The 26,090-nt window shown below is 48.1% G+C and overlaps 1 protein-coding gene and 1 long non-coding RNA gene across 2 annotated transcripts; both read right to left on the bottom strand.

The window, feature by feature from the left end:
- Positions 1 to 1,625: 1,625 nt before the first annotated feature.
- Positions 1,626 to 26,051, bottom strand: LOC116969386 (ribonuclease inhibitor-like). Its single transcript, XM_033016251.1, has 6 exons — positions 25,715 to 26,051; positions 25,255 to 25,341; positions 2,650 to 2,820; positions 2,324 to 2,494; positions 2,001 to 2,168; positions 1,626 to 1,818 (listed from the first exon to the last, which is right to left on the bottom strand). Exons 1-6 carry the CDS (start codon positions 25,942 to 25,944, stop codon positions 1,731 to 1,733), a joined length of 915 nt encoding a protein of 304 aa, XP_032872142.1. The 5' UTR covers positions 25,945 to 26,051; the 3' UTR covers positions 1,626 to 1,730.
- LOC116969387 lies at positions 10,201 to 17,187 on the bottom strand. Its single transcript, XR_004410744.1, has 3 exons — positions 17,149 to 17,187; positions 14,092 to 14,279; positions 10,201 to 10,229 (listed from the first exon to the last, which is right to left on the bottom strand). It is a non-coding gene; the product is annotated as an uncharacterized LOC116969387 (long non-coding RNA).
- Positions 26,052 to 26,090: the final 39 nt, after the last annotated feature.

Here is a 26,090-nt window from a genome sequence, read left to right as displayed (position 1 = left end):
TGCGGGTAGATCCGGCTCGTGGCCTGACAGCAACCCGCTGATCGGAGCGCCTCATCTCCGTCATGTGGTCTGCCTTTTAGCAGAGTGGGGGTGGTGACAGCTATGGGTGGAGGAAAACAGACAACACTTGATAATTCCATTATTTTGATTCATCACAGCTCCTCCAATGTCTTCGATGATGGAGCTCCTGGAAAGGTGTGATGATTGGCAGCTGCTGGATTTGACAAATCATTACCGCCAGAGGCTGGAAGAGGCGATTCAAGAGGCGTTGGAGAATGTCGTCTTCGTTCTAGCATACGAGAGATATTTCAGTGAGCAAGAGTACAAGGTAGGGAGAGGATTGGATGAGTGGGTAACTTCAGCTGATACTGAAATGTTTTCATGCACAAATATTGTGGGCGGAAGGGTCCATTCTTGTGCTGCCCTGCTTGTAATGAGTCGAGTCGCACACACGTCAATGTACAACACACGTTTATTAAAGTCCACTCACTCACAGCATTCATCTGCATGGTGTTACAGTAACTAGCAGCTACTCACACTCATTACCAATAAACATAATATTACATAGTGACCAAGCAAAGATACTATAAACATAGTAAACACAACTTGTTCCCCCGCAACGATGATTACACTGCGAGAGGCATAACTGAAGTCGGGTCGAGTTTACTAAAATGGCGGAAGTTCCGCTCCGTTGCGTACTACACGTCAGTCCATTGGAATTTGCAGGAGTGGTCTATCTTGCTCCGTTCTAGTATCTTTGCTAATTACTTAAGCAGACTTCTGATAATATGAACCGCATAGTAGGCGGAGCTTCTACTAACAAGCACTACAATTGGTTAGTAAGAAGTAACCAATCTACACTTCTCTCTCTAATTACAGCGCAGTCACAAAGAATATCCCGTAGAGCAGTTGACATCTAGAGCAGAGGATGCAATAGATGAGGTTGGAGGAGGTGCAGGTGAACCTCTGCCGCACCTGGAAAGACTGCTTGGGTCCTTGGATGGAGTCGAGGGGGGAGGTAAAGCGACAAGTGTAGCATCTCCTGCGGTTGCAAGGGAAAGTGCCCAGGGAGGGGGTGATTTGGGTGGGAAGGGACCAGGGAGTTACGGAGGGAGCGGTCTCTGCGGAAAGCAGACAGGGAAAGAGAGATGGGAAGATGAGGCCAGTGGTGGGATCCCGTTGGAGGTGGCGAAAATGTCGGAGGATTATCTGTTGTATGTGACGGCTGGTAGGGTGGAAGGTGAGGACAAGGGGGACTCTGCCCTTGTTACGAGTGGGGGGTTGGGGAGTGAGAGCAGAGTTACGGGATATAGAAGAGACCCTGGTTAGAGCCTCATCTATAGTAGAAGAGGGGAACCCCCGTTCCCTGAAGAATGAGGACATCTCCGATGCCCTGGTCTGGAATCCACCAGAGTCATGTTTAATCTTCTCTGCCAAATGGATACAGTTGTCACCATCAACCCGCAGCAAGAGCGGGGCGGCCGCTGATGATAAAGTCACATCTGGGATCCTGCAGGTTCCCCCCCCCCCCCCAGCTGTAATTCCCCCCCGCTGCAATTCCCCCGTCCCCCACTGGAGAGCAGCACTGGATATCTGACATCATCAGCATCAGCGCCGCCTCTGATGTCACCGCCCGGCCGGCCCGGGAAGCGTTGGGGTTTAAAGGGGAGGGAGGGCGGGGAATCGGCCAACAATATCCCCAGGGCGGTGACGTTTACACCCAGAGATGTTCACATGTCCACACTCAGTCCGGGTCTGCGTTCCTGCAGCGACCTCAGTTTCTTCTCTCCAGTCGCACTGAACTTATTCCCCTCCAGCCTGAAACAAGTGGAGGAATAAAGAGGAAATAAACAGATGAAACAACAGTGTCAATAACGGACTGGGGTTAATATTTCAACAACATTTACGGAACAGAATCACAGGAGAAAGAAGCCCGCGGATGGATGGATGGATGGATCCCCTGATATTTGATCACATTAAACATTAACACAAACACTCACTTGATCTGCTCCAGCCTCGGGAGGTTCAGTATGAGCTGGCGGAGAGCGGGGACACATCGGTCTGTGAGGGAATTGTCTGTCAGGTACAGCCCCGTCAGTGAGCGGTTTGTACTGAGAGTGGAGACGAGATCCTCGGCTCCAGAATCTGTGAGACCGACATCCATCAGCCTGGAGATGAGAGAGGGTGAGGGTGAGGGACACAGAGAGACAGGAGACGGTGCAAATCCCCAGTGTTTATCAGTGACACAATTACTGATCATATTAATGTTCAGTGTCACACACCCAGTGAGTGTAAACACAATCTCTCACAGTCTGGGACTTACCACAGTCTCTGTATTTTACAGTCCGGGTTCGTCAGAGCCGCAGACACCAGTTTCACTCCGGAATCTCCAAGTTTATTTCCACTCAGCCACAGCAACGTCACCGTGTGGTTTGTACTGAGAGCGGAGACGAGATCCTCGGCACCAGAATCTGTGAGACCGACATCCATCAGCCTGTAGATGAGAGAGAGTGAGGGTGAGGGACACAGAGAGACAGGAGACGGTGCAAATCCCCAGTGTTTATCAGTGACACAATTACTGATCATATTAATGTTCAGTGTCACACACCCAGTGAGTGTAAACACAATCTCTCACAGTCTGGGACTTACCGCAGTCTCTGTATTTTACAGTCCGGGTTCCTCAGAGCCGCAGACACAAGTTTCACTCCGGAATTTCCCAATTTATTCCCACTTAGGTCCAGCCACGTCACCGTGTGGTTTGTACTGAGAGCGGAGACGAGATCCTCGGCTCCAGAATCTGTGAGGCCAACACGTTCCAGCCTGGAGATGAGAGTGAGGGACACAGAGAGAGACAGGAGACGGTGCAAATCCCCAGTGTTTATCAGTGACACAATTACTGATCATATTAATGTTCAGTGTCACACACCCAGTGAGTGTAAACACGATCTCTCACAGTCTGGGACTTACCGCAGTCTCTGTATTTTACAGTCCGGGTTCCTCAGAGGCGCAGACACCAGTTTCACTCCGGAATCTCCCAGGTCGTTGTTGCCCAGTCTAAACACATACAGACAGAGTAAGAAACAAACTGATACACCGGCCGCCCGGCGAGTCTGAGATAGATAACTTCCCCCAAACAGATATTTCTGGAAACACCTCAGCACATTATTGTGGATGTGGTGTTTGGTGACTTTCACCATTTATTCTCATTCCCCGACCGACTGACAAATGTTCCCCGTGCAGAGAACGGCGGCAGGCGGGCGGGCAACGCGCGCGTGTGACCCGGTGGAAGGGGTCGACCACCGGTGACCCGGGGGAGGGAGGGTAAAATAGGAGGGGTGTCCCCCCCCCCCCCACCCCGTGCACAGTGACGGCCGCTCGGCCCCATAGAAGGGATGCTGGACGGAATGACAAAATAGTGGAACAATTTTACAGTTCAGTGTTAGCGACAAACGGACAGTTACCTCAATTCCTGACACTTGTGCAGGGCCGGTCCCAGCCGCTGGAGACCTTCACACTGAATGCGGCAGTTCCCCAGATCTAGATGTTTGATTGTATCACAGAGCCTGATGGCATGAGATAGGACTGCACAGTCAATCGGGGTCAGTCCCAGTCCACTGAATGAAAGTGTTTCCACAGATCCCAGTGTCTGCTGAGCCAGTATAGGACTCTGAGACTCAAACAGGTAGTGCATCGTGTTTAGGAGCCTCCTTTTACCAAACTCACTGCCTGCATTTCTAATCTGACGTTTAACCTCCTCCTTCACCCAGTCATTCACTCGGCAGATTGTTTGATGAGGGAATTTACCCAGAAACTCCTCCAGGATCCAAGCTGCCCGTGGGGAGGAGAGACCAGCGACAAAACGGAGAAATACTTCAAATCGCCCGTCTGTCATGCCATGGGCTTCAATGAGGAGTGTCGTGATATCCCCGCGATCTACAGTCAGGAATTGTGCGAGTGCGGCTACAAACTCTTGGATGGTGAGGTGCGGGAAGGTGTATACCACGCTCTGGGCTGAATCCTCTCTCTCCAAAAGTTCCATCAGGAACCCGGACAGGAACTGGGAAGGCTGCAGATTGTATTTGATCAAATCTTCATCTGTGAACACAATGTTCTTCTCAGCCACTCCAGTGAAGGCCATCTGACCAACCCTCAGTAACACCTCACGGAGGTTCTCAATCTCACGGCCGTGGTTTTTCAGGATGTTGTAAATAAAGTAGCAATATAGTTGTGTGATGGTCTTGGGAACTCGCTGCAGGTCCCGGTGTGTTTGTTTGAAGAAGGGGCCCAGTGTCAGGACAAGGATCCAGCAGTAGGAGGGGTTGTAACTCATGGTGTACAGGATCTCATTCTCCTTCACGTGTTTGAAAACAGCTGCTGCCACCGTCTGATCTTCAAAATGCCTGGTGAAATATTCCTTCCGTTCCTCACCATCAAATCCCAGGATTTCAGCTCGGACACTGATCTCTGCCTTGTCCAGTAAATGTAACGCAGTGGGGCGGGTGGTCACTAGCACTGAACACCCTGGGAGCAGCTTGTGCTGGATTAAACTGTACACAATGTCAGACACTTCACACCACCACTCGGGATCTGGGCACTGGTGCTGAGGTTCTGTGTCTCTCCGACTGTCAGCAAAATCGATTCTGCCCTTGAATTCATCCAGACCGTCGAATATAAACAGCAATCCCTCTGGGTTCTTCCAGACCTCTCCTAGCATATTCCCAAAGTAAGGATACTGATCCAGAATCAGTTCCCTCAGGTTTACTCTGTCTTTAATCTTGTTCAAATCCCGGAATTTGAAACTGAAGACAAAGTGGAATTGTTGGAACATTTTCCCCGTGGCCCAGTCATGAACAATCTTTTGCACCATTGTTGTTTTTCCGATCCCCGCGACTCCGGCCACGGCAGACGAACTCCCAGATTTGGATTTGCTCGCCGACATGTTCTGGAATAACTGATCAGTTCGGATTTTTTCAAACTCTCCCCCGAGATGTTCCTCTCTCCACTCTTCATGGTCCCGGCCTCTTGCCAGCAGCTCATGTTCCACCAGTGTCCGATCTCGAACAGTGGAGATGACCGTGAGCTCAGCGTATCGATCACGCAACTGGAAAACCTTAACCTTCTCGTTCATCAGGATGGTGTTCACACTCAGTGTTTCAGTCTGTGCTCGCAGAGTCTCCATGTGCTTCTGCTGAACATCTTTTATCAGGTGAGATAAACAAGAGGTCCTGAAATTAGATTCATCACGCAAAGAAAAACACATTCACAGTATCCTAATATAGCCATAGTATGATACAGTGTGGGAACAGGCCCTTCGGCCCAACTTGTCCACACCGGCCAACAATGTCCCACTTGCCTGCGCTTGCTTCATATCCCTTCAAACCTGTCCTATCCATGCACCTACCTTAACTGTTTGTTAAACGATGGGTTAGTCCCAGCCTCAACGAACTCCTCTCGCAGCCTACTTCATACACCCACCACCCTTTGTGTGAAAAAGTTACTCCTCGGATTCCTATTAAATCTTTTCCCCATCACATTGAACCAATGTCCTCTGGTCCTCGATTCCCGTACTCTGGGCAAGAGACTCTGCACATCTAACCGATCTATTCCTCTCATTCCTACTCACTTCCCCTTTAACTCCATCGTTATTTTCACAATTTGTCACCCCATTTAATTGCATCCCATTATACCCTTCACATTATGATTTACCCAGCCTATATTGGGAAAGATAAAAGCTCCTAATACAACGACCTTATTTGAGGTGCAGCTGTCTGCAATCTCCTGACACATTTGTTCTTCTAATTCCCGTTGACTATTCGGGGGTCTGTAGTACACCCCCAACAAGGTGATCATCCTTTTCTTGTAACTCAGCTCTACCCATATAGCCTCACTGGACGAAACCCCCCTCCTCTTTTTCCCTCACCCCTGTCTCTCCTGAAGCTCCTGTACCCCGGAACATTAACCAGGTTTCAGTCATGGCTACTGATAAAACCGAATTAAGTTAAAAATATAAGAAGATATTAAATTGGCTTCTGGGCTAGCTTACAGCTTATATTTAGTCTCAAATTAGGGTTGCCTCGGGTTGCGGTGTGTGAGATAATAAATACTATAACATTGTCTCCCAAGTGACGAGAGGGGAAGCAGAGAAGTAGCTAGATCTCTTTGATGTATTGGAAAAGTAAGATGTCGTAAACCAAGTGTCCTATGTTTATGAGAGATGAGGTGCCGAGAGAGGAACCAGAGAAGTAGCTAGATCTCTTTGATGTATTTGATAAAATAAAATGTCGTTAACCAAATGGCCAATGTTTTTAATATATCTTGTGCCATGTGACAGATGCCTTTGAGTTGATGCATTCTGTAGAAATTATTTTCCTGTACCTGTGACCATGACTAATGTCTGTGGAATGTGCTACGGTGACAAAAAAACAACTATATAATACAATGTAATTCTGTTGTTCAGAGAAGTGGATGAGGACAGTGAAGTGTCTACATTGCTCACTTGACTTAGAGTTCTCCCTCCCTTCCATCGGCTGATAATAAGTAAAGTTTTGAACTGGTCTACCAAACAGTTTGTGTGTTGTCTGTTTATTAAGAGGCGAACCTGTTAAGTTGTTATAAAAGTAACTTTTTCACTACAACATCCCAGTCGCTCGTACCTATCGACGCCCCAAGCTTATCCGCCTTACCCGTCAGGCCCCTTGCATTAAAACAGGGGCAGTTAAAACCAACCCTCCTTCCTCGCTCTCGGCCTTTCACCAACCTATACTGTTCACTAACCTCTCCCACACCACCCTCCATACCAAATTCTAGCCTCTCACGCGCCTCTGTCCCGTACGAGATCCCACCCCCTGCCAATCTAGTTTAAACCCTCTCGAGTAGCATTAGCAAACCTTCCCACTAGGATGTTGCTCCCCCTCCAGTTAAGGTGCAACCCGTCCCTTTTGTACAGGTCACTCCTGCCCCAGATGAGATGCCAATGATCCAGAAATCTAACTCCCTGCCCCCTGCACCAACTCCTCAACCACACCTTCATTTTCCCTCTTCCCATTCACACCTTCATTAGCACGAGGTATTGGACGTAATCCTGAGATCACTACCCTGCAGGTCCTGCTTTTCAGTCTTCGACCCAATTCCGTAAAGTGGTTTTGCAGAACCTACCTCCTTCTGCTTCCTACCTATGTCGTTTGTTCCAACATGTGCAACAACCTCCGGCTGCTCCACTTCACCCTTGAGCATGTCGTGCAGCTGCTTCGAGTCGTCCTGGACCCTGGCACAAGGGGAGGCAACACACCATCCTGGAGTCTCACCTGCTGCCTGCCTGCCGCAGAATCAACTGTCTGCATCTCTGACTATTGACTGGCCCATATTATGCTTTACGATTATGATTAGTGTTACACTCATTAATAATGGATGGGATTTATATAGCGCCTTTCTAATACTCAAGGCGCTTTACATCGCATTATTCATTCAGTCCTCAGTCACACTAGGTGGTGGTAAGCTACTTCTGTAGCCACAGCTGCCCTGGGGCAGACTGACGGAAGCGTGGCTGCCATTCTGCGCCTACGGCCCCTCCGACCACCACCAATCACTCACGCACATTCACACACAGGCAAATGTGGGTGAAGTGTCTTGCCCAAGGACACAACGACAGTATGCACTCCAAGCGGGATTCGAACCGGCTAACTTCCGGTCGCCAGCCGAACACTTAGCCCATTGTGCCATCTGTCGTCCCGAACATCAACATTAGTTGATGTGTTATTGATTACATATTATCTGATTGTTATAGCTGTTTATTGGTCGACTAAGCAGAAATAAATTGGTAAAATAATATTTGGACAGATACATGGATTGTAACGGGTTAGAGGGATATTGGGAAGTGGCGGCTGGCCGGGAGAGCTTAAATGGGGCATTTTAGTCGCTATGGACAAATTAGACCTCAGATCCCGTTACCGCGCTGTATCTATCGAACTAAAAGTCTCATCTTAACCACTTCCTGTCTGTGCTAAATATTGATTTTAGGAAAACACGACCCTATATCGCTATAATTTTGGGCCATCTTACTCACAGTTCTCCACCGCTGCGGCAGCCCCGAGAATTGTTCCCATCGATGAAAAATAAAAAAGTTATGAGTGTTTAAAAAATCTTGAGATCAGCTGATTGGTCCTCTCGCCTGTCAAGCACCACAATGAAGGTAACGCCACATCCGGGGGGGGGGGGGGGGGGTGGACTATAAAACCCAGGATGCCTGGACGCGAATCAGTCATGATGGAAGATCGCGAGGGAGAGTCCATGACTGTGATTCTAAGCTGTGAATCAACTGAACTGTGAGTCTGTAATGTACTTGGAATAAATGATTTGTTAGGAGGTTGAAATGCTATGAAAATGGATTCGTGGCCTGCGCTCTGCTTGAAATGCTATGAAATGTATTTGCTGGCCTGCACTCTGCATGAAATTCTATGAAATTGGATTTGCTGGCCTGCACTCTGCTTAAAATGCTATGAAATGTATTTGCTGGCCTGCACTCGGCTTGAAATGGAATTCTCCCTCTAACCCCGAGGATTATTTACGAGTCCTTTACATTCCTCTCTCATCGCAAAGATGTTGATTAATTGGACATCTGTAAATTGTCCCTAGTCTGCAAGGAGTCGATATAAAGATGGGATAAATAGGAAGGGCTGATCGATGGACGGCGTATCCGCAGTTGGCCAAAACATGCAATTGAATACCTTTCAGATGAGCAGGTAGTTCCAAGGAAACCTTCATGGCTTTGAACGATTCGATCAGATCAGAACCTGTCGGAATAATTTAATGGAATGAGTCTGAGTTGCATTTTGACAAAATGTCAAATGCTCTGTAGAAACATGTCCTGTACCTTCTTCCCCCATTGCTTTCAGCAACTCCTCCAGTTTAGGGAGCAGGTGGTGCATTTTCACGAAGCATTTCCATATCAGTTTACGGACCTGCGGCTCTTTCTCAGTCACCAGGTTGAGGAGAAGTCTGGAACCGGCCGCACGGCTTCCTCTCTTCGTGCGTTTGATGACTTGCTGTGAAGAGTGTAGAGACAAGTAGTTATAGAGCTGTACAACACCGAAACAGAACCCTCGGCTAACCTTGACGATGGATTTACTGGAGTCACAGTGCCTTAAGTGGTAGAGTGATATCGCAGTATACACAGGGAGACAGGCCATTCAGCCCACATTGTCCATGCCAACCAAGTTACAATTGTAAGCCAGGGCCATTTGCCTGCATTTGGCCTACAGCCCCGTAAGCCCCTCCTATCCACTCATCCGTCTAAATGTACTTTGAAATCCCTAATGTTATCCGCTTTTCCAGCTTCCTCTGGCATTGTGTTCCAGATATGGGCTGCTCTCCAAGTAAACCTGTTGTCCCCAGATCCCACCTACATTTCTCCCATCTCCCCTCAAGCCTGCACCCTCCAGTTTGTGGATCCTTTATCCTGGAAAACAAGACCGTGTTCCCTTTATCCCAGCATCTCTTTGTCTTGCACACCTCAGTAAAGTCACCCCTCATTCTCTTGCAAACCAAAGAAAAAAATATCCCAGCCTACCCAACCTCCCCATATAACTCAAGAAGTAGGCCTGGACATCCTGGTTAATCTAGCCTGTATCATTTCCAACTGAACTACAAGATTAATAAGGAAGATATTGTGAAGGAGCGTCAAATAAGAAAGTTAAGAATTGCTCAGGGATGGACTTCCTGGACATATGGAGCAGTGAATGCAGTGATCACCTATTAAATTATCTCAAATATTTAAAATCCACAGAGAACTATTGTGTCACGATCGGTTTAAAATGCTGCAGGTGACGTGAATCATTGAAACACTTTGGGTTCTCTCACGGTGTTTCCCACCACATCCTGAATATAATGACTTGTTTGTGAAACTCACCACCACTGTGCGGGATATTCTTTGTGACTGCGCCGTACTGAGCTGCAATTATAGAGAGCAGTACAGCACAAGAATGGACCCTTCGGCCCACAATCTTTGTGCATGAACATTTGAGTATCGGCTGAAGTAACCCATTCATCCAATCCTCTCCCTACCTTGTACTCTTGCTCACTGAAATATCTCTCGTATGCTAGAACGAAGACAACATTCTTCACCGCTTCTCGAATCGCCGCTTCCAGCCTCTGGCGGTAATGATTTGTCAAATCCAGCAGCTGCGAATCATCGCACCTTTCCAGGAGCTCCATCATCGAAGACATTGGACGAGCTGTGATGAATCAAAATAATGGAATTATCAAGGGTTGTCTGTTTTCCTCCATCGATCGCTGCACATGGAAGGTCATCACACACTGGTGAGTAAGGCAAGACAGCGCCTTTACCACTTCAGACAGCTGAGGAAATTCAGAGTCTCTCTGAGGATCCTTCAGTGCTTCTACTCTGGGGCTGTAGAAAGCATCTTGACCGGCAACATCACAATCTGGTTTGGGAACAGCTCTGCCCAGGACAGGAAGGCTCTGCAGAGAGTAGTGCGTTCGGCCAAACGCACTATGGGAACTACACTCGCCCCCCTGCAGGACCTATACACCAGGAGGCGCAGATCCAGAGCCAGCAACATTATGGGGGACCCCTACCCCCCCAGCAACGGACTGTTCCAGCTGCTACGGTCAGGCAAGCGCCTCCGTTGCCATGTGTGAAAACAGAGAGGATGAGACGGAGTTTCTTCCCACAGGCCGTCAGGACTGTAAACTCTTATCTCACCAGCGACTCATTTACTGTTGTGTTGTGATTTTGTAAAAAAATATTTTCTAACATGCAAATACTGATTCTGTTCTGTAGTTTTTGCACAATCCGCAGGCATTGTCACTTTCATTTCACTGCACATCTTGTATGTGTGTGTGACAAATAAAGTTGGCTTGACTTGTTTGATTAAAACTTACAACATCAGCTCATGGTGGGAATAACCAGGTCCCCACAGTAATTGCAACTGCTCCAGAGAGGAGTCACGACATACCCGTAGCTTCAGCTCGGTTGGTGTAGTCGATTCATTTATTACAATTGTAAAGGGCCTGTCCCACTTACACCACCTTTTTTACACGTGGACATTTTTCATCAGGCTAGAAAAACGCCCCGACTTACTTGATGCCACGAGTACCTACGACTAGTATCACGGCCTGCTACGACCTACCTACGACCTCGTGACGACCATGCTGCGAGTACGAGTCAAGGGCAAACTCGGCAGAGGTCCTGAATTAGGTTGTGAAAGCGGGACAGGCCCTTAACTGCTTCAGAGAGGGTGTAATTGTAACTGCTTCAGGTCTTCACCCCAATTCCTCACCGGTCTTATTTTATTACGCCCCTGATATTGGTTCTACTGCAGTTGTACAGGGTCTTGGTGAGACCACACCTGGAGTATTGTGTACAGTTTTGGTCTCCTAATCTGAGGAAAGACATTCTTGCCACAGAGGATTTGAGTATAGGAGCAGGGAGGTTCTACTGCAGTTGTACAGGGTCTTGGTGAGACCACACCTGGAGTATTGCGTACAGTTTTGATCTCCAATTCTGAGGAAGGACATTATTGCCATAGAGGGAGTACAGAGAAGGTTCACCAGACTGATTCCTGGGATGGCAGGACTTTCATATGAAGAAAGATTGGATAGACTCGGCTTGTACTCGCTAGAATGTAGGAGATTGAGGGGGGATCTTATAGAAACTTACAAAATTCTTAAGGGGTTGGACAGGCTAGATGCAGGAAGATTGTTCCCGATGTTGGGGAAGTCCAGGACAAGGGGTCACAGCTTAAGGATAGAGGGGAAATCCTTTAGGACCGAGATGAGAAAAACTTTTTTCACACAGAGAGTGGTGAATCTCTAGAACTCTCTGCCACAGAAGGTAGTTTAGGCCACAGTTCATTGGCTATATTTAAGAGGGAGTTAGATGTGGCCCTTGTGGCTAAAGGGATCAGGGGGTATGGAGAGAAGGCAGGTACGGGAAACTGAGTTGGATGATCAGCGATGATCACATTGAATGGCGGTGCAGGCTCGAAGGGCCGAATGGCCTCTACTCCTGCACCTATTGTCTATGTTTCTATGTTTCTATATCGGAGGTTATTCGCAGATCGTTACCCTCAAAGCCCTGCATCATAATCTTTTACATACTGCCCCCCACCACCCACCCAATTCCACTCAGCACGACCCCATAGTCTATCTGAACTATGCCTCTCATAACTATATATTTGTTTAAGGTAGACAAAAATGCTGGAGAAACTCAGTGGGTGCAGCAGCATCTATGGAGTGAAGGAAATATATTTGTTTATTCTGGTTGAAAATCTCTAGATCGTTATGTTTGCCCGAACAAAACACAATTGTCCACAATAATTCCTACATAACAAATGTGACAATAAAATGTTAAATATCAGCTCCAATGAACAGTTCCATAAAACTGTGAAGTGGCCGTTTTATCCGAAGACCCCAGGTTAAAGTTTGTCTACTGCCCGACCTTGTAAGGTCTCCTGATTCCGATCGCATCCACCCAGCTTTATGGGCTCTGACGGTAAATTAATAAACGCTGGGCAAAGTTCATCTCTGTCTGATAGTGTTTAACTGAGTTCACAGTTTGATCAGATTATGCCTCCCTCCACACCCTGTTTACATACAAATTAGGTGCAGGAGGAGGCCATTCGGCCCTTCGAGCCTGCACCGTCATTCAATATGATCATGGCTGATCATCCAACTCAGTATCCTGTGCCTGCCTTCTCTCCATACCCCCTGATCCCTTTAGCCACAAGGGCCACATCTAACTCCCTCTTAAATATAGCCAATGAACTGTGGCCTCAACTACCTTCTGTGGCAGAGAATTCCACAGATTCACCACTCTCTGTGTGTGAAAAAAAATGTTTAATTTCACAATTATCTATCAATCTGTCAGATGTTCACATATTTTCAACAGAATGAAATGCTGCGAAAATGCTTCTGTAATGACCAAGATAAATGAATCCTATGGAACCCAAGAGCTGAGATTCCCCTCAATATATCACTCTGTGCAGGTGAACATGGCATTCTGTGTTACTGTGTGTTGGGCTCTTCAGAAACTGATCGGGCTGCTGGAAGAGTTCTGTCCACTATTTGTGGTTTTGGTGCGTTCACTATGAAAGACAACACCATACTATATCCAATGGACTTTCTAATTGTGAATAATATAGATGGAGTATAACACTATTTCTACGTTTACAGGTGCACGGTAGAGAGCATTCTAACTGGTTGTATCGTGGCCTGGTTCGGCAACTTGAACGACCAGGAGTGAATGACTACAAAAAGTTGTGACCACTGCCCAGTCCATCACCGGCTCTGAACTCCCCACCGTCGAAGGGATCTATCGTAGTCGCTGCCTCAAAAAGGAAGCCAAAATCATCAAGGACCCACACCATCCTGGCCACACACTCATCTCACCGCTGCCATTAGGAAGAAGGTTCAGGAGCCTGAAATCTGCAACGTCCAGGTTCAGGAACAGCTTCCTCCCCACAGCCATCAGGCTATTAAACACAACGAATAAGCTATGAGCTCTGAACTGCAAAAGACTATATTATTATTTGTTATTTGCACTATATTTGTTATTTATTGAACTTATTCTTTTTTTCACGCTTTTTATACAATGTTTACATGTTCACTCTTTCTGTTGTGCTGCAGCAAGTAAGAATTTCATTGTCACGTCCGGGACATATGACAATAAAATACTCTTGATTCTATTTGTTTATAGCTGTTGTTATCGTTCACCCACTCTCTCTATATTGGTCCACCACCACCACCACGGTGACTGTTGTTTCCCCGCCATTGTCCACGCTTGCTGGGAACACGGGCTTTAGCCACAAACACACCCTACATGCCAACAGGGAAAGCCCCAACATCTCAAACTTGTTCATAGCTGCCAGCAATGGATACTAACAGCTGAGAATACTTGAGGAAGTTCAGCTTTGAATATTGAGAAATACTTATGTTTAAAACAAAAACTATTTCCTTACAGAGGCATTAATAACACACCAACATAGAGACTTTCACAGCTGCATAGAAATACTGCCGTGGCAGGAATTCCTGTGAAAATGCCACCATGTTGCCCCACAAGGCTTGTGTTCTTACCTGACGCCATGCTCCCGATTCTGCTTCAAGCGAGTCCGCGTGAGTGAGTTTTGTTGGTCCCAGCAGCGGGTGATCACACCCTGAGTAAAGGCCAATGGATAACACAGTCATAAAGTTGGTCTTCAGCCTCATCAGCAAACAGGTCCACACCCAGATCCGTGATGTTGGTACTGAATTATACAAAGACTCTGTGAAGCGATTAGTTCCAACACTTTATTTTGCTCAAAACTGACTTTTTCAGCGTATAGAATTATTTATTGTAAGACTATAGACCCCTGCAACCCAATTCCTCACCAGTCTTATTTTACTCTGCATCTGACGTCGGAAGTTATTGGAGTCATTACCCACAAAGTCCTGCATCATAATCTTTTAAATACCCCCCCCCCACCCCACCCCGCCCAATTCCACTCAGCACGACCCCATAGTCTATCTAAACTATGCCTCTCATAACTATATATTTGTTTATTCTGGTTGTAAATCTCTAGATTGTTACGTTTGCCCGTACAAAACACAATTGTCCACAATAATTCCCACATACCAAATGTGACATAAAAATGTTAAATATGAGCCTCAATGAACAGTTCCATAAAACTGTGAAGTGGCCGTTTTATCCGAAGACCACAGGTTATCTAAATGGTGGCCGATTGGGAAAAGGGGAGATGCAATGAGACCTGGGTGTCATGGTACACCAATCATTGAAAGTAGGCATGCAGGTGCAGCAGGCCGTGGAGAAAGCGAATGGTATGTTAGCATTCATAGCAAAAGGATTTGAGTATAGGAGCAGGGAGGTTCTACTGCAGTTGTACAGGGTCTTGGTGAGACCACACCTAGAGTATTGCGTACAGTTTTGGTCTCCAAATCTGAGGAAGGACATTATTGCCATAGAGGGAATGCAGAGAAGGTTCACCAGACTGATTCCTGGGATGTCAGGACTTTCATATGAAGAAAGACTGGATAGACTCGGCTTGTACTCTCTAGAATTTAGGAGATTGAGGGGGGATCGTATAGAAACTTACAAAATTCTTAAGGGGTTGGACAGGCTAGATGCAGGAAGATTGTTCCCGATGTTGGGGAAGTCCAGGACAAGGGGTCACACCTTAAGGATAAGGGGGAAATCCTTTAAGACCGAGATGAGAAAAACATTTTTCACACAGAGAGTGGTGAATCTCTGGAACTCTCTGCCACAGAGGGCAGTTGAGGCCACAGTTCATTGGCTATATATAAGAGGGAGTTAGATGTGGCCCTTGTGGCTAAAGGGATCAGGGGGTATGGAGAGAAGGCAGGTACGGGATACTGAGTTGGATGATCAGCCATGATCATATTGAATGGCGGTGCAGGCTCGAAGGGCCGAATGGCCTCTACTCCTGCACCTATTGTCTATGTATCTATGTAAAGTTTGTCTATTGCCCGACCTTTTAAGGTCTCCTGATTCCGATCGCATCCACCCAGCTTTATGGGCTCTGATGGTAAATTAATAAACGCTGGGCAAAGCTCATCTCTGTCTGATAATGTTTAACTGAGTTCACAGTTTGATCAGATTATGCCTCCCTCCACACCCTGTTTCCAAGACACGGGATTGTTCCCAATCACGCAGTGGTCCGTGCGGTTCGGATTGATGAAACAAGTTGCCCGTTTTCCCAACTTGCCTGGTTACAGTGTTTATTTATCCTCCAGTCTTTCCCTCTCTTCTACACAAGAAATGCCATGAGCTGTGGACACATGTGATATCCCGCCTCAGCCTGGTGATACATCGTTCACCATACAACCTGTTATAGAAACATAGAAAATAGGTGCAGGAGGAGGCCATTTGGCACTTTGAGCCAGCACCACCATTCATTGTGATCATGGCTGATCGTCCCCAATCAATAACCAGTGTCTACCTTCTCCCCATATCCCTCGACTCCACTAGCCCCTAGGGTTCTATCTAACTCTCTCTTAAATCCATCCAGTGATTTGGCCTCCACTGCCTTCTGTGACAGGGAATTCCATAAATTCACAACTCTCTGGGTGAAACAGTTTTTTCTCACCTCAGTCTTAAATGACCTCCCATTTATTCTAAGACTGTGGCCCCTGGTTCTGGACTCACCCAACATTGGGAACATTTTTCCTGCATCTAGCTTGGCCAGTCCTTTTATAATTTTATATGTTTCTATAAGAAACCCCTCATCCTTCTGAACTCCAGTGAATACAAGCCTAGTCTTTTCAATCTTTCCTCATATGACAGTCCCGCCATCCCAGGGATCAATCTCGTGAACCTTCGCTGCACTGCCTCAATCACAAGGATGTCCTTCCTCAAATTAGGAGGCCAAAACTGTACACAATACTCCAGATGTGGTCTCACCAGAGCCCTGTACAACTGCAGAAGAATTCACTGGATAAAAACCTCCAGAGAGACTCTCACATCTGTATGAGGTCACCGGCCTCCAGGAACAAGGTTGGCACAGAGGTGCCCGCGGGCCCACTCTCTGAATGCTGAATATCTGGAAACACTCTGTCCTCTTGCCCATTGTCTGTTACTTTAAATGAACACACCCTGGGCAAAGATAATGATCATAATGAACTATGTTCACCGCTGTATCAGTTGATGCCTCCAGGCCCCGGTTCCAAGTCCGGGGCTTCATACGGTCATGAGTGATAGGAGCAGAATTAGACCATTCGGACCATCAAGTCTACTCCCCCATTCAATCATGTCTGATCTATCTCTCCCTCCTAACCCCATTCTCCTGCCTTCTCCCCATAACTCCTGACACCCGCACTAATCATAAATCTGTCTGAATCTCTGCCTTAGAAATATCCACTTCTGTGGCAAAGAGTTCCACAGATGCGCCACGCTCTGACTAAAGAAGTTCCTACTTATCTGCTTCCCAAAACATCCTTTAATTCTGAGGCTATGACCTCCAGTCCAAGACTCTCCCACTAGTGGGAACATTGCCTCCACATCCACTCTATCCAGGCCTTTCACTATTCTGTATGTTTCAAAGAGGTTCCCCCTCATTCCTCGAAACTCCAGCGAGTGCAGGCCCAGCGCCGCAAAACGCTCATCATAGGTTAACTTACTCATTCCTGTGATCATTCTTGTGATCGGGTTCCATCCCGACTACGGGCGCTGTCTGTGCGGAGTTTGCACGTTCTCCCCGAGACCTGCGTGGGTTTTCTCCCAGATCTCCGGCTTCCTCCCACATTCGAAAGACGTGCAGGTTTGCAGGTGAATTGGCTTGGTGAATGTAAACATTGTCCCTAGTGGGTGTAGGATACGTTTGTGACATCCAGTGGTGGTGATTACAGGCAAAGATACAGATACAGAGCAACGGAGACGTGCTGTATCCCCTCTCTACCCCCCTCCCTATCTACCCCCCTCCTCCTATTCTCTCCATCCCCCCTTCTCCCCCTCCTCCCTTCTCCTCTACCCCTCGCAACCTCCTCCATCAAACAGTGGGTGGCCTGGACAGAGTGGATGTGGAGAGGATGTTTCCACCAGTGGGAGAGTCTAGGACCAGAGGGCACAGCCTCAGAATGAAAGGATGTATCTTTAGGAATGATTCAGGACCGAATAACATCGACAGACAACAATAATATTTCCTCACCTTTCTTTGTTATTGGGGAAGCTGAAGAAAGACAGATAGGGCGGATTACAGCAGTTTACAGCAGAACAGTGAGCTGTAGATGTAGTGGACCGACACCATGACAATATCGAGCCTGTCCTTCAAAATGGCGGCTACAGTCGACCCCCCGACTTGGCGGGAAGAGGCAGCGCGCGGGGACGTCGGCGGCGGCGGCAGCCAATGGGATGCATGGGGGGGGGGGGGGGTAACAGCGCGTGGGGCCCCGCAAAGGTGCTCGCTCCCGTCCAGCGCCAACTGTCAATGTCCCCCCCCCCCCCCACACACACAACTGTCGACGCTCGCGCCCCCCACACACACACACACACACACACAACTGTCGACGCTCGCGCCCCCCCCCCCACACACACAACTGTCGACGCTCGCGCCCCCCCCCCACAACTGTCGACGCTCGCGCCCCCCCCCCCCACACACACACACACAACTGTCGACGCTCGCGCCCCCCACACACACACACACACAACTGTCGACGCCCGCGCGCTCGGTCACTGGGAGTTAGTTCCTTCTCCACGACCGACCTTCACATTCCCGCTGGAAATGGGTTGAATAAACACAGGTGGGAAGTTTAAATCATCGTGAATGACAACAACGTGTAGTAGACACAGAGACAGACAGACAGAGGTTGTTAGTTGTTAGTTCAGGTTGTTAGGATGGGAATACGAGTTGGGGGAGAGGATGGTGAGAGAGACAAGAGAGGATGAAGAAAAAGAGTGAGAGAGAGAGAGAGAGGGGAGGGGAGAGACGGGGGGCTAGAGGGGAAGGTGTGGAGAGAGAGAAAGGAGAATGGAAGGAGGAAAAAGTGCAGGGGGAGAGCGGTGGGTGGAAACCGGACGGGGCTCTCTCGGGTTCTAGAGCCCGCCGGGAGGGATGTGGAAGCGCCCCCGCTCGCTAGCGACGCCCCATGGGGGACGAGAGGGGGAGAGAGATTGTGGACAGTGTATATATTTATATCATGGTATATGGACACACTGATCTGTTTTGTAGTAAATGCCTACTATGTTCTGTGTGCTGAAGCAAAGCAAGAATTTCATTGTCCTATACAGGGACACATGACAATAAACTCACTTGAACTTGACTTGAGAGAAAGAGAGAGAGGGAGGGGGAAGAGAGAAAGAAAGAGAGAGAGAGAGAGAGAGTGAGGAGAAAGAGAGGGGGAGAGAGAGAGAAAGAGAGGATGGGGGGGGGGGTCGGAGAGAGATTTATCCCACCCTCTCCCCCACCCTCTCCCCCACCCTCTCTTGAATTTAGAAGATTGAGGGGGGGATCTTATAGAAACGTACAAAATTCTCAAGGGGTTGGACAGGCTAGATGCAGGAAGATTGTTCCCGATGTTGGGGAAGTCCAGAACAAGGGGCCACACACACAGTTTAAGGATAAGGGGGAAGTCGAGATGAGAAAAACATTTTTTCCCCCACACACAGAGAGTGGTGAATCTGTGGAATTCTCTGCCACAGAAGGTAGTTGAGGCCACAGTTCATTGGCGATATTTAAGAGGGAGTTAGATGTGGCCCTTGTGGCTAAAGGGATCAGGGGGTATGGAGAGAAGGCAGGTACAGGATACTGAGTTGGATGATCAGCCATGATCATATTGAATGGCGAATGGTGCAGGCTCGAAGGGCTGAATGGCCTCTACTCCTGCACCTGTGGTCTATGTTTCTATCACTAATTAACGGCAATAAGTCACCAATCTACACCCACTATCACAACACTGGGCCACAAAAACACCGCCTTTTGTTGCTGTTTGTGTAGAAAACCTGTTTATTTTTGATTACATTCATTATTTCCATTTGAACCATTTTAAAAAGGTCAACGCTTTTCTGTTTTTTTCCAAAATATTTCGATATTTATTTATATTTGGATAATTCTTTGTGAAAAGATTATTGCATAAATGTTTAAAAACGTCGCGTTTATTAAATCCGCTGATTGAGACTGAAAATGCTTTTTATAAATTTACGTTGAACGATTAATTTTTTACAAAATTGCTCATTTTTGAATGTTAAAATCCCCACTGCTCTCTCCTTTCGATTTTATTTTACAAACGTTGCCGTTATTGATGTTATTTCCCGTTTATATCCCCGCTGTGATCTGTCCTCAAAGTCACAAAACTCACGTGTGGCGACAGAGACGTGGATCTCCTCTCCCTCCTCCCCTCCCCCCCCTCTCTCCCCACCCCCCCATACCCCCCTCCCCCTCTCTTCCACCCCCCCCTCTGTCTCTTCCCCCCTCCCTCTCTGTCTCTTCCCCCCCTCCCTGTCTCTTCCCCCCCCTCTGTCTCTTCCTCCCCCTCTCTCTCCCCCCTCCCTCTCTGTCTCTTCCCCCTCCCTCCCTTTCTGTCTCTCCCTCCCCTCCCTCTCTGTCTCTCTCTCCCCCCTCTCTCTCCCCCCCTCCCTCTCTGTCTCCCCCCCCCTTCTCTTCCCCCCTCCCTGTCTCTCCCTCCCTCTCTGTCTCCCCCTCCCTCTCTGTCTCCACCTCCCTCTGTCTCTCCCCCCTCTCACTCCCCCCCTCTCTATCTCCCCTCTCTCTCTCTCTCTATCTCTCTCTCACGCCTCTCTCACTCCCATCCCCCCCTCTCTATCTCCCCATCTCTCTCTCTCTCTCCCCTCACTCTCACCCCTCCCCTCTCTCTCTCTGCCCCTCGAGATAGGGCGGGGATAGGGTAAAAGGAGCCAATGACCAATATTAATATTTCATTAGACTCTCTTCACTCTACCTGCTGTACTTGTGCTTGGCTTGGCCGTATTTATGTATAGTATTACCTGATTAGATTGGACAGCATGCAAACAAAATATTGTCACTGTTTCTCAGTACATGTGACAATAATAAGTGTGGGCACAGTAGTGCAGCTGGTAGAACCGCTGGCTCACGGCACTGGAGACTCGGGTTCGAGTCTAACCATGGCCACTGTTTGTGTGGAGTTTGCATGTTTTTCCTATGATGGCGTGTGTTTCCTCCCACATCCCTATGGCATGCTGGCATGAACATCAATTGCCCTCTGTAAATGTGCCCCTAATATGCAGAACGTCAGATAACATGAAACTAGTGTGAGTGGGTGATGGATTGATGATTGGCATGGACTCGCTGGGCCGAAGGGCCTGTTTGCATACTGTGCCTCTGAACGCTAAAGCTAAAGTGTGAGAATAAGTCGCATTTAATGTCGCAACGGTGTATTCTGTCAAAATGTGTCGCTGCCTCACAAAGGCTAGTATCATCAAAGACCCACACCATCCTGGCCACACACTCATCTCCCTGCTACCTTCAGGTGGAAGGTACAGGAGCCTGAAGACTGCAACATCCAGGTTCAGGAATAGCTACTTCCCCACAGAGATCAGGCTATTAAACCTGGCTCGGACAAAATTCTGATTATTATGAACCCATTTTCTGTTATTTACACTATCAGTTTATTTATTCATCCGTGTATATATTTATATTATGGTATATGGACACACTGATCTGTTTTGTAGTCAATGCCTACTATGTTCTGTGTGCTGAAGCAAAGCAAGAATTTCATTGTCCTATACAGGGACACATGACAATAAACTCACTTGAACTTGAACATTGTGTCCATCCAGAATCAAGAAGAGAATGCACCCGTGGGATTGAACAGTGGGAGAGGGACAATTGTTGTGAGTTAACGCATTGTTTAGATGCCGCAGGGAATAAGTTACAGCAACAGCCTGGGGACTACTGTCAGGGCAAGTCGAGGATCACAGCCGGGTCTCCCTCCCTCCGTGCAGGGTGCGGGTAGATCCGGCTCGTGGCCTGACAGCAACCCGCTGATCGGAGCACCTCATCTCCGAAACAGAATACCGCACTCAAACACACAAAGCAGTCACTTGATGCACAGACAATAACCTCCTACTCAACACATCAAAAACCCATGAACTTATCATCGATCTCAGACGTAAGGCACAACCCAAGACCCCCCTACTCATCTCCGGCGAACCCATATCCACCACTGACTCATTCAAATTTCTTGGCACTCACATAAGCAATAACCTCAAATGGAAAATCAATTCAGATCACATTTATAAAAAAGCCAACCAAAGACTCTTCTTTCTCCGTCAGCTCAAGAAGTTCAGAGTGAGGAAACATCTCCTAATCCGATTTTACACAGCCATCATCCAAAGCATGCTCACTTCATCAATAACAGTCTGGTACAGCAGTTTAGACACTCACTCCCGTAATAAACTACAGCGCATTGTCAACAAAGCATCCAAAATCATCAGCACTCCCCTCCCATCAATAGAATCACTCAATCTCAAACGGTCCATGTCAAGGGTGAAGAAAATCATTTCTGATCCCTCCCACCCAGCTCACCACATCTTCCACCTGCTGCCCTCAGGGAGGCGCTACAGCTCACTGCCTGCCAAAACATCACGATTCAAAAACAGTTTCTATCAATATGCAATTCGAACTCTGAACATTCTATGATAATATCACAAAGCCACCGCGTGCATGTACTGTATACTGTATGTTGTTGTGTTTTATGTTATGTTTGACGGGAATCAGCCTATTGTGTAACATCCTGTACTGAATATGAATTCCACCAGCTTGACTGTGTGGTCATTAAATAATCTGAATAATCTGAATCTGAATGTGGTCTGCCTTTTAGCAGAGTGGGGGTGGTGACAGCTATGGGTGGAGGAAAACAGACAACACTTGATAATTCCATTATTTTGATTCATCACAGCTCCTCCAATGTCTTCGATGATGGAGCTCCTGGAAAGGTGTGATGATTGGCAGCTGCTGGATTTGACAATTCATTACCGCCAGAGGCGATTCAAGAGGCGTTGGAGAATGTCGTCTTCGTTCTAGCATACGAGAGATATTTCAGTGAGCAAGAGTACAAGGTAGGGAGAGGATTGGATGAGTGGGTAACTTCAGCTGATACTGAAATGTTTTCATGCACAAATATTGTGGGCGGAAGGGTCCATTCTTGTGCTGTCCTGCTTGTAATGAGTCGAGTCGTACACACGTCAATGTACAACACACGTTTATTAAAGTCCACTCCTCACAGCATTCATCTGCATGGTGTTACAGTAACTAGCAACTACTCACACTCATTACCAATAAACATAATATTACATAGTGACCAAGCAAAGATACTATAAACATAGTAAACACAACTTGTTCCCCTAGCAACGATGATTACACTGCGAGAGGCATAACTGAAGTCAGGGTCGAGTTTACTAAAATGGCGGAAGTTCCGCTCCGTTGCGTACTACACGTCAGTCCATTGGAATTTGCAGGAGTGGTCTATCTTGCTCCGTTCTAGTATCTTTGCTAATTACTTAAGCAGACTTCTGATAATATAAACCGCATAGTAGGCGTTGCTTCTACTAACAAGCACTACAATTGGTTAGTAAGAAGTAACCAATCTACACTTCTCTCTATAATTACAGCGCAGTCACAAAGAATATCCCGTAGAGCAGTTGACATCTAGAGCCGAGGGATTGCAATAGATGAGGTTTGGAGGAGGTGCAGGTGAACCTCTGCCTCACCTGGAAAGACTGCTTGGGTCCTTGGATGGAGTCGAGGGTAGAGGTAAAGCGACAAGTGTAGCATCTCCTGCAGTTGCAAGGGAAAGTGCCCGGGGAGGGGGTGATTTGGGTGGGAAGGGACCAGGGAGTTACGGAGGGAGCGGTCTCTGCGGAAAGCAGACAGGGGAGGAGATGGGAAGATGTGGCCAGTGGTGGGATCCCGTTGGACGTGGCGAAAATGTCGGAGGATTATCTGTTGTATGTGACGGCTGGTAGGGTGGAAGGTGAGGACAAGGGGGACTCTGCCCTTGTTACGAGTGGGGGGTTGGGGAGTGAGAGTGGAGTTACGGGATATAGAAGAGACCCTGGTTAGAGCCTCATCTATAGTAGAAGAGGGGAACCCCCCGTTCTCTGAAGAATGAGGACATCTCCGATGCCCTGGTCTGGAATCCACCAGTCATGTTTAATCTTCTCTGCCAAATGGATGCAGTTGTCACCATCAACCCACAGCAAGAGCGGGGGGGGGGGGGTTGATGATAAAGTCAAATCTGGGATCTTGCAGGTTCCCCCCCTCCCACCCCAGCTGTAATTCCCCCGTCCCCCACTGGAGGGCAGCACCGGATATCTGACATCATCAGCATCAACGCAGCGTACCCGGGTCACGTGACAGCGGGCAGGGTCGCCTCTGATGTCACCGCTCGGGAAGCGTCGGGGTTTAAAGTGGAGGGAGGGCGGCCGTTTAAAGGGGAGGGAGGGCGGGGAATCGGCGAACAATATACCGGTCCCCAGGGCGGTGACGTTTACATCCAGAGATGTTCACACGTCCACTCTCAGTCTGGGTCTGCCTTCCAGCAGCGACCTCAGTTCCTGCTCTCCAATCGCACTGAACTTATTCCCCTCCAGCCTGAAACAAGTGGAGGGATAAAGAGGAAATAAACAGATGAAACAACAGTGTCAATAACAGGGACTGGGGTTAATATTTCAACAACATTTACAGAACAAAATCACAGGAGAAAGAAGCCCGCGGATGGATGGATGGATCCCCTGATATTTGATCACATTAAACATTAACACAAACACGCACCTGATCAGCTCCAGTCTCGGGAGGTTCAGTATGAGGCGGCGGAGAGCGGGGACACATTGGTCTGTGAGGGAGCTGTCTGTCAGGTACAGCTTCGTCAGTGAGGGCTTTGTACTGATAGCGGAGACGAGATCCTCGGCTCCAGAATCTGTGAGACCGACACTGCCCAGCCTGGAGATGAGAGAGAGTGAGGGTGAGGGACACAGAGAGACAGGAGACAGTGCAAATCCCCAGTGTTTATCAGTGACACAATTACTGATCATATTAATGTTCAGTGTCACACACCCAGTGAGTGTAAACACAATCTCTCACAGTCTGGGACTTACCCCAGTATCTGTATTTTACAGTCCGGGTGCCTCAGAGCCGCAGACACCAGTTTCACTCCGGAATTTCCCAGTTTATTCCCACTTAGGTCCAGCCACGTCACCGTGTGGTTTGTACTGAGAGCGGAGACGAGATCCTCGACTCCAGAATCTGTGAGACCGACACGGCGCAGCCTGGAGATGAGAGAGAGTGAGGGTGAGGGACACAGAGAGAGACAGGAGACAGTGCAAATCCCCAGTGTTTATCAGTGACACAATTACTGATCATATTAATGTTCAGTGTCAGACACCCAGTGAGTGTAAACACAATCTCTCACAGTCTGGGACTTACCACAGTGTGTGTATTTTACAGTCCGGGTTCCACAGAGCCGCAGACACCAGTTTCACTCCGGAATTTCCCAGTTTATTCTCACTTAGGTCCAGCCACGTCACCGTATGGTTTGGACTGAGAACGGAGGCGAGATCCTCGGCTCCAGAATCTGTGAGACCGACACGTTACAGCCTGGAGATGAGAGAGAATGAGGGTGAGGGACACAGAGAGAGACAGGAGACGGTGCAAATCCCCAGTGTTTATCGGTGACACAATTACTGATCATATTAATGTTCAGTGTCAGACACCCAGTGAGTGTAAACACAATCTCTCACAGTCTGGGACTTACCGCAGTGTGTGTATTTTACAGTCCGGGTGCCTCAGAGCCGCAGACGCCAGTTTCACACCGGAATCTCCCAGGTCGTTGTCTCCCAGTCTAAACACAAACAGACAGAGTAAGAAACAAGCTGATACACCGGCCGCCCGGCGAGGCTGAGATAGATAACTTCCCCCAAACAGATATTTCTGGAAACACCTCAGCACATTGTTGTGGATGTGGTGTTTGGTGACTTCACCATTTATTCTCATTCCCCGACCGACCGACAAATGTTCCCCGTGCAGAGAACGGCGGCAACGCGCGCGTGATGACTGGTGACCCGGGGGAGGGAGGGTAAAATAGGAGAGGTGCCCCCCCTCCCCCACCCCGTGCACAGTGACGGCCGCTCGGCCCCATAGAAGGGGTGCTGGAAGGAATAACAAAATAGTGGAACAATTTTACAGTTCAGTGTTAGCAACAAACGGACAGTTACCTCAAGCACTGACACTTGTGCAGAGCCGGTCCCAGCCGCTGGAGACCTTCACACTGAATGTGGCAGCTCTCCAGATCTAGGTCTTTGATTGTATCACAGAGCCTGATGACATGAGACAGGACCGCACAGTCAATCGGGGTCAGTCCCAGTCCACTGAATGAAAGTGTTTCCACAGATCCCAGTGTCTGCTGAGCCAGTACAGGACTCTGAGACTCAAACAGGTAGTGCATCGTGTTCAGGAGCCTCCTTTTACCAAACTCACTCGCTGCATTTCTAATCTGACGTTTAACCTCCCCCTTCACCCAGTCACTCACTCGGCCGATTGTTTGATTAGGGAATTTACCCAGAAACTCCTCCAGGATCCAAGCTGCCCGTG

The sequence above is a fragment of the Amblyraja radiata genome, unplaced genomic scaffold, assembly GCF_010909765.2.
Source record: "Amblyraja radiata isolate CabotCenter1 unplaced genomic scaffold, sAmbRad1.1.pri S35, whole genome shotgun sequence".
Lineage (NCBI taxonomy): Eukaryota > Metazoa > Chordata > Chondrichthyes > Rajiformes > Rajidae > Amblyraja > Amblyraja radiata.
Note: the sequence above shows the minus strand (reverse complement) of the source record. Positions and strands in the feature narration are given on the sequence as shown.

Bases quoted from the DNA above. Each gene is read 5' to 3' on its own strand.
- LOC116969386 (XM_033016251.1), bottom strand. From the start codon at position 25,944: ATGCACTACCTGTTTGAGTCTCAGAGTCCTGTACTGGCTCAGCAGACA. The intron at 2,821-25,254 runs GTAAGTCCCAGA...TCTCATCTCCAG, and splicing joins TGTAAAATACACACACTGCG to GCTGGAACGTGTTGGCCTCA. The intron at 2,495-2,649 runs GTAAGTCCCAGA...TCTCATCTACAG, and splicing joins TGTAAAATACAGAGACTGCG to GCTGATGGATGTCGGTCTCA.